Consider the following 14,608-nt stretch of genomic DNA (forward strand, 5'->3'; position numbering starts at 1 on the left):
TTTTTTATTATGCAGCTATTAAGTCACTAAAACATTAGTTTCTCAACACATATTCAGTTTTTTCAAGCTATTCAATGTGTGTCAATACTTTGTAAAACATATTTGTCTTTAGGTGTAAACATGATGTTGGGATTTCTTCAAATTTATTATTTTGTGATATGTTTCCTTCCAGTTTTTACTGAAATGTTTGACTACATGTATTTTTGTAAAAGACTTTCAGTTTATTCTATTTAATTGCTTGCTTTTACTATTTTTTACTGAAATATGTTGTCTATATAGAAATTCTATCAAATTTATTTGATACTGTGGTTTGCTTTTTAGTTGCTAGTACCATGCTAATACCAGTATTTGCCTTCATGGTACTTCATACATAGCATGGGGTTTATTTACCCATCTTTGTGTGTGTGTGTGTGTGTGTGTCGTTGTTGTCTGCTATATTTTCACTATATATTTCTTTCAGCTATGTGGCTTAGTACCTTTAGTTACAGTTAATAGTATGTAATACACAGAACCTGTGATTTCCCAGAACCCAATATATTGTATATAGTGTACTATATTAACATGAGCATGTAATACTTCCATTCACATAACCACTGTAGACTCATTTAAACATTTTCACAGACACAAATAAATACATGTATAATGAAAGGTACATAAAATTTGAAAAAAATATTGATTTTAGAGACAGAGAGGGAGAGGGAGAGCGAGTGAGAGAAAGGGAGAGAGAGAGAGAAGTATTAATTTGTTGATCCACATATTTATGCATTCACTGGTTGATTTTTGTATGTGCTCTGATGGGGGGCATCGAATCCACACGCTTGGCATATGGGGATGACGCTCTAACCAGCTGAGCGACCCAGCCAAGGCTTTGAAAGTTACATTTACCCCGTAAATTTTCCTTGCAAAATCAGGTGCTCTTACATTCAAATCCTGTATGTCAGCAACTAAAGTACTATGATTCAGGCACTGGGTTAACAGGAAAATAAGATACTGATCCTGATTTGAAATATCTAAAACCCTAGTAGAAGAAACAGACACAAACCAACACATTGCTTTGTGATACATTGTTTCAATAGGAGGAAGCCTCGGGGTGTTTAGGGGTAGACAAAAAATTTGGCTGTACTGAATAGGTGACTTTTACACTAAATTGTGGTTTGTCAGGTTGAGAAGCACAGGAAGAGCATTCCAGACAGAGCAAAGAGCACGAACCAGGAAAAGGAAGCGTAAGAGAACACAGCATGCTCTGGAAACAACAAATAGCTCAGAGGGGCTGGAGCATAGAAGCTAGGAGGGAACAGCTGCAGATGACAAGATTAGGCAGAAACCAGAATGAGCAGGTTTGTCAGCTAAGCTAAGGAGTTCAGATTTTACCTGTAGGGAGTGGGGATTTTAAGCGGAGGAATTTTTCCTTTAAAAGGTTTCTCTGGCTGCAGTGCAGTGGATGAATTGGGAGAGCAAGAGATGGAAGGCAAACTAGTTAGGAGGCTATATGGTTACTGATTGAGAAATGATGAGGTCTAAAATGAAGGTAAATGGCAGTGGGATCATGAGGGGCATGAATTAGAGACTTCGAAAAGGGATCCTTAGAAATGGGCAAGAGAGAAAGGATCGGAAAGTGGCTCTGTGGTTTCTCGGCTGGATGACTAGGGGAAGAGTTATGCCACTAAATGAAAAGGAAAATGCCCCGTGTCATCACGATTATCTTTGACTCTTTCTCCTTTCCACTGAACAGATTACTGGTTCCTTCCAGGCCTTTGCCTCCAATATCGCCCCCCCCCCGCCCCGCCCAAATGTGTTGCAAAGTCATCTTCCTAAAGCAGTTTTGACTGTATAAACATGCAGAATAAAATCGAAGCTTCTTAGTGGAGCATTCAACACTCTCCACCTTCAGATAGGCCACAAGCTAATTCTTGGATACCTTTATTTCCTTAGCTATCATTTCCTTTCCCCACCTCAAACAGCAATCTAATTTTTGTTCCTCTGACACATCCTGTCAAAAGTTTTTCCTTTTCTGTAGTGCAAAGACTCTTGTGTCTCAGTCATAACATTCGCCGTTGTGCCTTGGTATCTCCTCTACTTCTTTGCCCCATTGACTTAAACATAGTATAGGATAAAACATTTGTGATGAATTGACCTGCAGCCCGGATCTGATCCCCGTTTAGCAGTCAGGGAAAATCAGGCGATTCTGCGAATCCATGACATCACACATGAAAAAAAATGAGTCTAGAGGAATCACCCGTCTCTAGGGGGCCCTTTCTCTATCTAGAACAACCGTGACAAAAGGTGGGAGCAAAATAACTGCTGTCAGGGGCGTACGGCATCTCCAGGTTCAAGATGCCTTTATTGTTTATATAAAATATCTTATGCACTGTACTTTGAAAAATCCCTTAGTGATCTAAGGTTTCCTGAGGTGGAATTTCCCGGTGGTGGATATCCTTCTGAGGTCAGCTGCGCTGGCCATCACACAGCGTGCTTCGGGCTAGATCATATACAGCAAAACACACTCGGCGGAGTTCCATGAGTTGGGAAAGCTGCCTGGCCCCGAGCGGCCTCCGTCCCGCCCGTGTCCAGCCCCCGCCCCCAGAGGCCGCAGCAAGAAGGCTCCGAGGGAACTCCCGCACGTCTGCGCGCGCAATCCCCGGCCGAAGATCCGCAAGGCGCACGCAATTACCTTGGAAACCACTGCGCGCGCACGCGCAAACGCGGGGCTGGGAAGAAGGGCTGAGCTAAGTGCTTAGCGACGGGAGGAGGGGTTTACCCTCCCACTTGACCGTCGCGCCCATCTCCCTCGGGCGGAGCGTCCTTCTAGCACGCGCCGGGCTCGCGCGTTCCCTCCGGCTTTCCCCCGCCTCACACGCACCTTTGCCCTCCTCCCGCATTTGTGCGCCGGTGCAGCAGGCAGTGGAAGCATCCGGGCATTTCCGCAGTCGTGCGGCGATCCGGGCGGCGTCGGCGGTTGAGGAGCTCTCATGGCAGGGACAGGGTGGGGGAAGGCGAAAGGGGAGTGAGGCGATAAGCCGGGGCCGCCGCGCGGTTGGTCCCGAGGGAGGCGGAGGGGGAAGCGCTCTCGCGGCTGGAGGAGGGCCAGACGCGGGGCTCGTCGAGCCTCTCGTGCATTCTCCTGGCCAGCCCGGGCTCCGGACATGCATCTGCATCAGGTCCTCACCGGCGCTGTCAACCCTGGAGACAACTGCTACTCTGTGGGCAGCGTCGGGGATGTCCCTTTCACGGTGAGCGGCGTCCAAGAGCCCGAGGGGGAGAAACCGGAGTCTGGGCCCAGGGGCCGAAACCCCCTGTCCTGGGCCCACACTGCTCTGGCTGAGGGGTGGGCTGCGAGGTGTTGGTGGGCCCCACCCACTCTCTCACTCTGCAGCCCAATTAAGGGGGGGAGGGGACGTGGGACTGTGAGTCCTGTGGCTGGTGTAGGAAATTACCCTTCAAGGGAAAGGATTAGGGATCCCCTCCGCTGTCCGCCTACAGCAAACGGGGCCCTGGGGTGACTGTAGACGGGGAGGTTACTCTCCTAGGGCGGTCCCCGGTCTGCGGGAGGAAGATCTGCTGAAACCCCAGATCGTCTGTTTCGCACCTGCTCTGGGCGTGGAGGCCAAGAGACTTAGTCTTGTCTCGGAGCGTGAAGGCAACACTGCTGCGCTTGGCTCCCGGTGCCCCCTGTGTTAGGACAGCGAGGAGACGTTGGAGCCTGCGGCTTTAAAACCCTATCCAACCCTCTATCTCCTGATATGCAGAATCTTAATTCCAACAAGAAAATAGAAAAATTCATTCTCTGCCCCTGAAAAATTTAGAATGGAAATGTTCGCGTGACATTGGCCTGGAGGGCTCTTATTTATCACGAGATCACAGTTTGCTAACCTTCCTAGGTAATATTTTAATCCGTTTGCAAGGTAGGCTGGTTTGTAAACTAAGGCCGTGTGAAATTTTATTACATGCTATTCTTGTTTGTGCGAGTAAAGTGTATGTAAACAATAACGTGTTAGAACCTCTTTAAAATCTAAGTGAAATAGGTTTGTTTCTCAAGGAGTGTGGATGGATCAGTCCTTTTTGAGGATGGGATGTTGTTAGTATAGCTAATTCAAACCAAGCCCTAGAGGTTTCACCCAGAGATTCCCATGGATTATTAGCCTGAGTTCCTTTTTTTTTGTGTTAAATTTATACATGGTCCTCTTTAGAAGGAACTGTGGGCAATGAGATCTTGATGACATACACATTGTTATTGATAATCGTCTGCTTGATAAAATTGGAAACAGCACAATGGTATGCTTTTTAGACAAGGGAAACTCTTTGATGTGATGTCTGCTTTCCAACAGCATGTTTTTTAAAGCTGCAGAAATATGAAAAGCTCCAGCAAAACTGCACAATCATTATGTAGCACAGTGCATTCTGGAACAGTTTGTCATTGTGATACATTAAAAATAACTACAGGATTGTTTTTTGGCCATTTTAATTTTAAATGTAATTAACTTGGCTTTGTCCCAGTTGAGAATGAACATATAATTTGCCTGACTTACATCGTTATACCTTTACTTATCAGTGGTGTCATCTGTGTTTTGTGTACATGTTACCTAAAAGATCCATCTAGTGTTGAGCTTGGACTTCTAGTGTGTAGAGGATATTTGGGGCACAGAGAAGAAATTTCCCTCTCCCTCAATTGTGTAGGTGGGGAAGAAGTTCCTCAGGGTTAGAAGAGCAGACTTCCTCCATGAAGAAACCTATCTGGAACCATGGGTTATGGGGTATTTCCACAGTATCCTGGTGGTAGTAGTTGTCTGTTTTCATCTAAAGTGGAACGGTGTCACTGCGGGACTGGTATATTGCGCTCGAATGGGTTCAGATGCACTCTGGAAAAGACAGTGCAAGAACTGTGAGTGCTGCGCAGGTGTGGTTATGCTGGAGGCCATCATGACCAGGTTCTTGGAATCATTTTCATATCTTTTTCCACCTTCCTAATTCATAATTCACCAAGTCTAGCTGACTCTCTGCAGTGCCTCTCAGATTAACTGCTTTTCATGTCCTTTGTTACTACTTTATTATAGAACCTTATTTGTAGTATTTAATGAGACAGCTTCCAAACTGGTTTTCAAGATACTTATCTGATCACTTCACTTCATCCTTTACACAGCTGCTGGGATAATTTTCTTCCAGTACCATTTCACCATATCATTCTGGGCTCAGGAATATATAGTTGTTCCTAATAGCTATGTACAGAATTTAAACTTGTCAGGTATTCTTCCATCTTTGACTTTATATTCGATTATATATACTTAGCATCTTCGTCCTACTGCTATAGAGATGCTAATTTCTTACTCTAGCTTACATTTTTATGTTGCAGCGAGAGAATTCTGGCTCTTTAATTTCCCAAATACGACTAAAAAATTACCTGGTTTAGGATGCCTACCTGTTGACACTGATTATTTGGCCCTTTGGCATTATAAACCCATTCTCATTTTAATATCTTAGTTTTGAGCACACTGAGCCAGTTGTAATTTTGCCTTGAACTAGGTAAGACATTTTGGACTCTATGAAGAAAAGACTTGCTTGAAAAGAAATAAGAACAAGCTGTTTTTAAGCACTCTAGAATTAACCCACAATTATTTGAATGCCTATATTAGTATGGTAAAAATCAAATTTTTTTACAGAAAATAAAGCTCCTTGTCATAGAACATGACATTTAATTTGTATAACAATCAGATGGTAAAACTTTAGTTCTGATGACAAAAACAGGGATCAACCCGATTGCAGTGGAAATCTTGTGACTTCACATCTGGTGGGCTTTTTTTCTGTTGCATGTTTCTTTCCTGTTGGAGTTCTTGCTCTGAAGGGAGGGGTGAGGTGGTGTGTGTGTGTAAGGCCAAGACACGGCCATCGTAGAAGGCAAGACTGTCTTGCAGCTAGCCAGTGGTTCTTAGGCAATGATAACCTGATTCGCTTTTCAAAATAGGGTAGATCATTTATTGAGGAGTCTATAAATGGAAAGTTTTGGGAAAGGAATTGCTCTACATGGATTTTGAAGTGTTCATGACATTAGTAGTTGAAAAACAGTGTTATATATATTGTACTGTGCCTGGTAGGTGGTGGGTGGTGTGATTGGATTGTGAATGACTGCTTTGTTATGTCACTGTGGCCCAGTGTGTTCTGTGCTGACATGGTGTTGCAGTTTGTGGTGGACAGTCTTCGTGATGTGTATATTTTTAGTGTTAACATGAGCTGTGATGGTTTTCACTTGTGTTTTGGCAGTTTTGGCAGTTAGCCATTTTTTAAAACAATTGAGATTTTATAAATATAGTGTATGTACCACCTTTTGATCATTCTGTTCTTTTCAGTGTACATAGAAGTTATGGAAATACTGTTATCCTACAAAAGTCAGGTTCCAGATAGTCCAAGGAGATGATTTACCATGTATGAGCTTTGTGTGTTTTATTTTGCCATTGAGATATTTCCAACTACTTTCTTATAGATAAGTGAATGTTTCAAGGCTTAATGAAAGAGATAGTATAAATTTCTCCTTATTTATGTTATTACTTTCCTGAAAAAATAGTCCTTAGTTATTAATTAAAATAATAATGGTACATGATGATTATTAATCTAATTTAAATTTTTTTACCATTTGGCTTTAAGGGGTGCAGACTGCATTTTCAGACAGACAGGGATAGTTGATATTATTCCAGTCTGATACAAATTCAACACATTGATCAAAGTTTACAAAAATTAGTAAGTTATTTCCACTCTCAGGGAGCTTATAATACACTGGCAGAGATAAAGAAGGATGTACATAATCATAATGTAAGGCAGATGACAGAGATTGAATGTAGTTGGGAAGATAAAATATTTCACAGAAGATTGATGTTTGGAAAGACAGTGGTAGTAGGCCTTTCTGAATGGCAAAAACAAAAAAAGCCAAGAAATGGTATGATATAAAGGATAAATTATTGGGTATAACGGTGTGATGTAAAGGATAAATTCCTTCACAAAAGTGCTTTAAAAAAAAAAAAACAACAGAGCTTTATTAAATAGCAAACACCCTTAGAATGCTGAAAAATATAATTTGCAAACATTACCCACAGCTTTTTAGGAAAATGTATTTGTATTCTGACATTTCTTGACTTATTGTTGGTATTGTTTTTTTCTTAAAGTCACCAGGCTAGTAATGAATGAAAAAACATTGCAAGTCAGAAGGTAATGTTATATGACCTCTTTTTCTGGCATTTAGATATATTTTAATTCTATCATAGCATAGTAGCATTCCAATCTTAGAATTATGGCAACACCTGTTTTTGAAAATGATCAGCCTGTTTATACATTTAGGAAGTGTTTGTTGAACTCATAGGTGTGCGAGGCTCTGTGGAGATCAGAAAAATAAAATGAACAACAACAACAACAAAAAACTTAGTCCTGATGCCAGGAAATTTATTGAAGTGTAGGAACCTGGTAGTATACTAGGAGAGTTAAGACTTGTACTTAACACAGCAGGCCAGCTGTGTGATATTGAAAGGCACTTAAAGTCTGGTGGGAATTCAGGAGGAATGGTAGCTTGCTTTTGGCCAGGGGAATTGGGGAGGTGGACAGAAATATGCTTCTATACTGGCTGGTTATCAATAGGTGTCACAACCCTTGCACTTACTGTGAGCCTATGTGAGAGTAAGGGGGAAGACAGAAGTCAAGAACTTAGAACGGGCTTGTTTTCCCAGAGAAATTGACCCGTTTTTTTCTTGGAGAGTAGTTTCTTGTTTATTTAAATTAATTTTTTTTTTTTTTTTAGAGTTTGTGGGCTTGTGTTTGGTGTCAGCCTGTAGGTGTACAGGGTGGGGCAAAAGTAGGTTTACAGTTGTGAGTATGCCAAACAGTTTATTCTCATTTATCAGTTATTTTCCATAGGAACAACAGTAAACCTACTTTTATCCCACCCTGTATATGAGGTTATAGAAGTTCTTTTGTATGTCCTCATGTAGATGGTTAACTAGCCTTCCTATTTATAGTGAGAAGACTCCTAGCAGCCACCCAGAAACTCTGGTACGTAGTCCAAATAATGCTTCCCCAGGGATGAGACATCAGAGACCTACTACCTGTGTGACTTTGGCTAAATCACTTAAGCTCTTTTAGGTTTTTCATTTCTAAATTAGGTTCTCTTTACATATTCAGACCTCAAATGAGCATTTTATCAACTTCTTTAAAGATTTCTAAGGGGCAAGAGAGAATACAGACCAGAAACAGAAGGTGTTTGTGGTGAAGTTATGTCTCGAGTCTGTTGTGTATTTCCTCTCTACTTGTATGTACAAGACTGTTTGTCAGACTTCACAGTCAGGGAGCTTAACCTCCTTTCTGGCTCAGGGCATAAGCCATAAAGAGTGTTTATGAAATAGTGGGTCTTTGGACTCACAGTAAAGAAGGAGGCTCTTGTTTATGATTGTATCCTCAGCATCCGGGTACTGGTAGTTGCCTGGGACTGTCGCATGCAGTGTGAAATGAGAGAAGGGGCCGATGTAATTGTATTCAGATTCTCCACCCCCTCAATGTATTTACTCCTTTACTTTCTGTTCTTAGGATTTGCGGTATTTGAAAGATGACATTAGAAATTATAATCAGTATCTTAACTTGGATCTTGGGAAATTTTTACTAGGGCCCTGGCTCGCAACCTAGGCATGTGCCCTGACTGGGAATCGAACTGGTGACCTTTTATTTCACAGGCTGGCGCTCAGTCCACTGAGCCACACCAGCCTGCGATCTTGGGAAATTTTTAGAACAAATCAGTCTTAGTTTTTGTTCTTGTTTTTTTGTTTTAATCCTCACTCGAGGACATTCTTACTGATTCTAGTGAGAGAGGATGGGAGAGGGAGAGAGAAGGAGGGACATCCATGTGAGAGAAACATCAATTGGTTGCTGCATAGGCGCCCAACTGGTGACTGAACCCACAAGCCAGGCATGTGCTCTGACGGGGATTGAACCCATAACCACTTGGCTTAGGGACGATGCTCCAACCAACTGAGCCACACTGGCCAGGGCAGCATCTCAGTTTTTAATCATCAAAAAGAACACAGGATTGGTTACAACCACAGTAATGCAGTGGAAAAAGAAGTCATGCCTGACCAATTTGATTTCTTTCTCTGATAGAAAGAAAAGCAGCGTTTAGAAAGGGATAATAATAGGGAACATCTGTAATTCAGATTTAGTAAGTCTTTTCTAACTTGTAGGTTGTGTTTTAAAATAAGTTTGGAAGCCAAGTATTTTCATAGAAGTTTTAGGGTTTTCTATATTTTAGAGTTCGTAGAATTATTTTGCATTATATTTTTGCTCTAGGACCCCAATTCATGTTGTAACAGAATAGGATCTGTTATTGAGGAAGCAGGTACAAGTTACACAGGTGGTATGACTGTCTTTTCTTTCTCCTAGATATGGCTCATGTAACCCTGGGACTTGATGTATACATGTGAAATCAGTTGCCTATACTTTTTATTCTCAAACCTTCTCATTTCATGATTGATAAGGACCCCTTGACCACTCTCCTTTGCACCTGTCCTAATACTTAAAAAAAAAAAAAGTGATGGTTACCTTATATTCCTCTGACAGAGAAGTAAGTACATATAAAGAGGTCAGTGAATACAAGAGCGAGATTCCTCTAAACACTGTACTGTATGGTAATTTAGTTGGGTGATATGAAAGCCATAAGTAATATCCTTTTGAATTATCATTGGAGATATGTTCCTTTTAGGCCCCTTTCTCTAAAAATTGAGTCCTCTCAGGGATATACCATTTAATTTAATTCATACTAAGTCACGATGTTTGTATTCTGTGATTTTAGGAAAAACCCAGGAAACCTGAATGGACATTATGCAAAATGGCATTGGTGGACCCCCTAAAAAAAAAAAAAAACACACACATGAAAGTTTTGGCTTAGACTTAGTTCAAAGATACACTTAGCTTATATGGTTAAATGCCAACATTTTCCTAGGAGTAATGACTTTGGTTTTGTGATACGTTAGCAACTTCTTCACATGTTATCTGGTCTTGACTGTACTGTGCTTATAAGGATCTAATAAGAAGGAGATATTCAAATTATTATCATGTACTCTACCCATAGCGTCTTCCCTCTTTCCTTTTATGTGGATGGATTATGTTTCCAGCAAAGGCCAGTTCCTTCATTTATATTGGTCATTTTGCCCCCTAGGGGACATTTGGCAATGTCTGGAGACATACTTTATTGTAACAGAGTTGGCCGGGAGGACTGGCATCTAGTGGCAAAAGGCCAGAAATCCTAAAAAATGTCATACAATGCACAAGACAGGCCCCCCTCCCCCAATGAAGAATTATTCAGCCCCAAATGTAAATACTCTTAGAGTTGTGAGAAACCCTGATTAATATACCCTAGTTCCCATCCCCTCTTATCTTCTCAGGGGCATTACCTTAGCAGTTTCTACTTTTCTCTCCTGTAAAATTGCTCTTTCATCTTTTTTGAAATACTTTCTTCATGTAGTTCTACTGGTTTTCCTCTACTTCCCTTAACTGTTCCTTTTCAGCCTGATTCCAGATTTCTGTATCCAGCTGTTTCTTGAATGTCTGATAGCTTCCTCAAAATGCCCATCCTCACTCATAACATTTTCTTCCTCCAGCCTTTCCTAAGTCAGTAAACTACTTTATTTTTTCCCAGTTCCTTTGGGATCTTTCACTCTTTTAAAATTTACACCCCATATCTAATATTGGCAAATTATGTTGGCTGCCTTCAGAATGCATCCAGAATTGGACCAGTTCTTCTTATCTATACTGCTACCACTCTGGTCCAAAACACCATCATCTCTTTCCAGGATTATGACATTCAGCTTTTAACAGGTCTCCTTACCTTGTCTGTCTTTAGTTTTATCCTTCTCTAGTTTATTCTCAATGTAGTAGCTAGAATGATTCCATTAAAATACAATCACATGCCACTTAATGATAGGGACACATTCTGAGAAATGTGCCGTTTGTGATTTCGTTACTGTGCTAACATCTTATAGTATACTTATACAGACCTAGATGGTATAGCTTACAACACACTTAGGCTGTATGGTATAGCCTGTTGTTCTTAGGTAACAAACCTGTACACGTTCTTATATAAAACAATAAGAATTAAATCAAGCACAAGAGAAAATTGTGTAATAGAGATGTAGTAAACACAAGATGTATGAAGCTGCTGCCAGCGTAAATGGCATAGTGTTTTATACAAATTTTTTATAAGTAGAAAGCATATACTTCAAAATAACGATAAAAAGTATAGTATAGTAAATATACAAACCACTAGTATAGTTTTTTTATTATTATCATCAAGTATTACGTGCCCTGGCTGGTGTGGCTCTGTGGACTGAGTGTTGGCCTGTGAACCACGGGGTCACTGGTTCGATTCCCAGTCAGGGCATATGCCTGGGTTGTGTGCTGGGTCCGCAGTGGGGGGCACTCGAGAGGTAACCACACACTGATGTTTTTCTCCCTCCCTTCCCTTCTCTCTACAAATAAGTAAATAAAATCTTTTAAAAAAAGTATGCATTGTACGTGATTGTATGTGCTGTACTTTATACCACTGACAGTGCAGTAGGTTTGTTTACTTCAGCATCAATACAAACACACGAGTAATCTGTCGAGTTATGACGTTAAGACCATGGCTGCAGCATCACTAGGCAATAGGAATTTTTTAGCTTCATCATAATCTTACAGGACCATTGTCATATATTCAGTCTGTTATTGACTGAAACATAATGTGGCTCATGACTGTATAAATCAAATCTTGTTAGTCTCTTGCTCAAAACTTTCAGAAAAGAAAAGACCTGTGTGCCTTCAGTGCCCTTTATTGCTTTTTCTTGAGTGCCTAGAACAAAAATGTGTGGGGTACAAAAAATACCCAATAAATTAATAAATGTAAAGGGCACTTACAGTAATACACAACATTCTTAGGGTAAAAATAGTGACTGCTTTTATAAGGCTATTTTTTATAATACCTGTTGTTAGAGGTCGATGACATTAGTCCATATTTATATAAATGAATTTTATAGGATAGGGGTAGAGAGAGAGCTGATATAATACAATCCAGGGGTAAAAGCTTTGCTGGTGTGGTTTAATCCAAGGATGGAGTATATTAAGGTATTGAAAGTAATTGATGGGCTGTGCCCATTAAGCAATTCTCAAATTTTCCTCCCTCATGATTTTGAAAGACTTCAGTTGCAGGGGTGTCCAGCCTGTGGCCCACAGGCTGCATGTGGCCCAGGATGGCTATGAATGCAGCCCAATACAAAATAGTAAATTTACTTAAAACATGAGATTTTTTTTGTTTTTGTTAGTGTTTGTGTATTTAATGTGTGGCCCAAGACAACTCTTCCGGTGTGGCCCAGAGACACCAAAAGGTTGGACATACCTGCTAGTGCATAAAAAATTGGAGGTGGAGTATAGTGATTTAGTTAAGACATGTATTTTAAGAGTTACGTGTTTTACATGTTTTAACAATCAGCTCAGCTGGGCCTGGAATTGATCATTGAGGAACCTGATAGACATGATCGAGGCAAAGACTTGCCCACTTGGTGGGAAACTGAAGTCAGCCCAAGGAGTACTCCTGGGAAAGCAATGTTAAGAATGTTCCAATTCTTATCCAAATGGCTCATTCAAACATGGTTATCATAATTTTATGCTGGGAAAATTTTTATGTAGATATAATCAAAAGCCCAATTTGGTCTTTAAAATCAACCTCCACCCCCCAACAAAGGAACACTAAAGAACTCAAATTTTTTGTTTTAAAAAGATTATTAATGTAATACCTGCATTCTGAAAAACTCACAAATCAAACAATGTTGATATATAAAAAGTGAGAAGGAAAGTGAAAAGGAAACCAAAGAGGAGTTTGTTTTCCAGCAGAATTTTGATTAGCCAAACTTCCTGTTTAAACTTTATTAAAAAATATTTGAGTGCTTAGGCATTGCATATACCCTTAAGGCAAACCAACTATTAAATGTGCACTGTTGTACAAGAGAACATGGCGTATGTTGTTATAAGCTATAAACTAGTTAAATTGGGGATCACCTACCAAAGTGATGACTTTGATTATAAAATAATTGAACTGTAGCCCTTCTTTCTGGCAGTATTTAATAGTGTCAGTTGTATGTAGTTGGTATATAGCAACAAGACAATTTGTTCTTTTTTGAAGTGGTAGGATTAATTTCTATCTATATTAAATTATTGGTACATGAAATTATTTTAAAGTTTAGATCTGCTAAAGGAATTTTATATCTAGGGATTAAAGGATTTAATCAAAGTCACATAGCTAGACCTGAGGCAGAATTAAAATTAGAACACAAAGCTCCCAGTCCTTTTTCCCCCCTTAAACTTTAAAAAGTAACATATGTAGAAGAAAGAAAAAATGTAGAAGAAAGATAAAATCATCTGTTTTGGCACAATCCAGAGATAACCCCTTTTAACATTTTGGTAAATTGGACCGAGGGCTCATGGAAGAGGCTTATATTACCAATTTGAGAATGTTTATCTTTATTTTTTTTCTTAATGAATTTTGGGTCATCATATTTCTAAGAATTTATTCTTTTGTGCAGATTTCCAAATTTATTAGTTTAAATTGTTTACGGCAACTTCTATTGTGTTGCTTGCTTTCTCATTACTGCCATTGGTTATTTGTGACCTCTCATTTTCTTCAATAGACGTTTATCAACTTTGTTAATCTTTTAAAATAACCTACTTCTATCTTTACTGTTCTCTATTCTATATATTTCCTATTTCATTAACTCTTATTCTTAATTTATTATCTTTTTCTTCCTGTATTATCTGGATTAATTTTTCTCTTTCCCTTTTAACTTGTTGAGACAAATGCTTAGCTCTTTCCAGTCTTTCTATATATGCATTTATGGATGTAAGTTTTATATTCTTAGGACCTACTACTATATCTGCATACCACAAAGCTAATTTTGAAACAACTAACAAATAATTTACAAGTGTGTTTCTACCCTAGAAATTACAACATGCAGTTTTCATTTACCATGTGATTTACCAAAGTTTGATGAGGGTTTATAAACTTACCAGACAGTATAAGAACCCTATGCATTGTTTTTACTTTCTTCCTGCCTGTAATCTATCCTTCTGTGATAAGTCTGTTTATTTATAAACCCTGTAGGATGCTATTATTTTACACAGTGTTTGTTTAGATTTACCTACATATTGTATTTACTATTATTTTGCTCTTCTGCATCTCTCACATTTCATTTGGGATCATTTTCTTCCTGGAGAACCTTTAAAATTTCCTTTGGTGTGGATTGGTTGGTGTTGTAATGTCACCTTTTGTTTGTCTGAAAATGTCTTGATTTTGTTTCATTCCTGACAGACATTTTTGCTGGGTCAAGAATGGCAGTAGTTTCTTTTCAGCACCTTGATGATATCAGTCCTTTGTCTTCTGGCCTCTGCTGTTTCTGTTGAGAAGTCAGTTGCCAGCCTATTACTTTAAAAGTCGTATTTTATTTTCTCTAGCTGCTTTTAAGACTTTTTCTGTGTCTTTCTGGAGTTTTACTATGTTGTGTTTAGGTGTGCATACTCTTTTTTTCAGTCCTGTTTGGGATTTTTCGAGATTTTTAAATCTGTG

General features: G+C 39.5%; 1 protein-coding gene across 2 annotated transcripts in view; it reads left to right on the forward strand.

The window, feature by feature from the left end:
• The first annotated feature begins 3,062 nt into the window (after positions 1-3,062).
• The window catches only part of DMXL2 (Dmx like 2), a 134,525-nt gene continuing 122,979 nt past the window's right edge, over positions 3,063-14,608 (forward strand). For both annotated transcript variants that reach the window (XM_054565427.1, XM_054565428.1), the window contains exon 1: positions 3,063-3,230. In XM_054565427.1, the coding sequence (XP_054421402.1) occupies positions 3,144-3,230 (87 nt within the window). In that variant the 5' untranslated portion in view covers positions 3,063-3,143. The remainder of the gene's footprint in view (positions 3,231-14,608) is intronic.

This window comes from Pteronotus mesoamericanus, unplaced genomic scaffold, assembly GCF_021234165.1.
Source record: "Pteronotus mesoamericanus isolate MK-2021 breed Mesoamerican mustached bat unplaced genomic scaffold, CSHL_Meso_final contig_164, whole genome shotgun sequence".
In the NCBI taxonomy this organism is placed as follows: domain Eukaryota; kingdom Metazoa; phylum Chordata; class Mammalia; order Chiroptera; family Mormoopidae; genus Pteronotus; species Pteronotus mesoamericanus.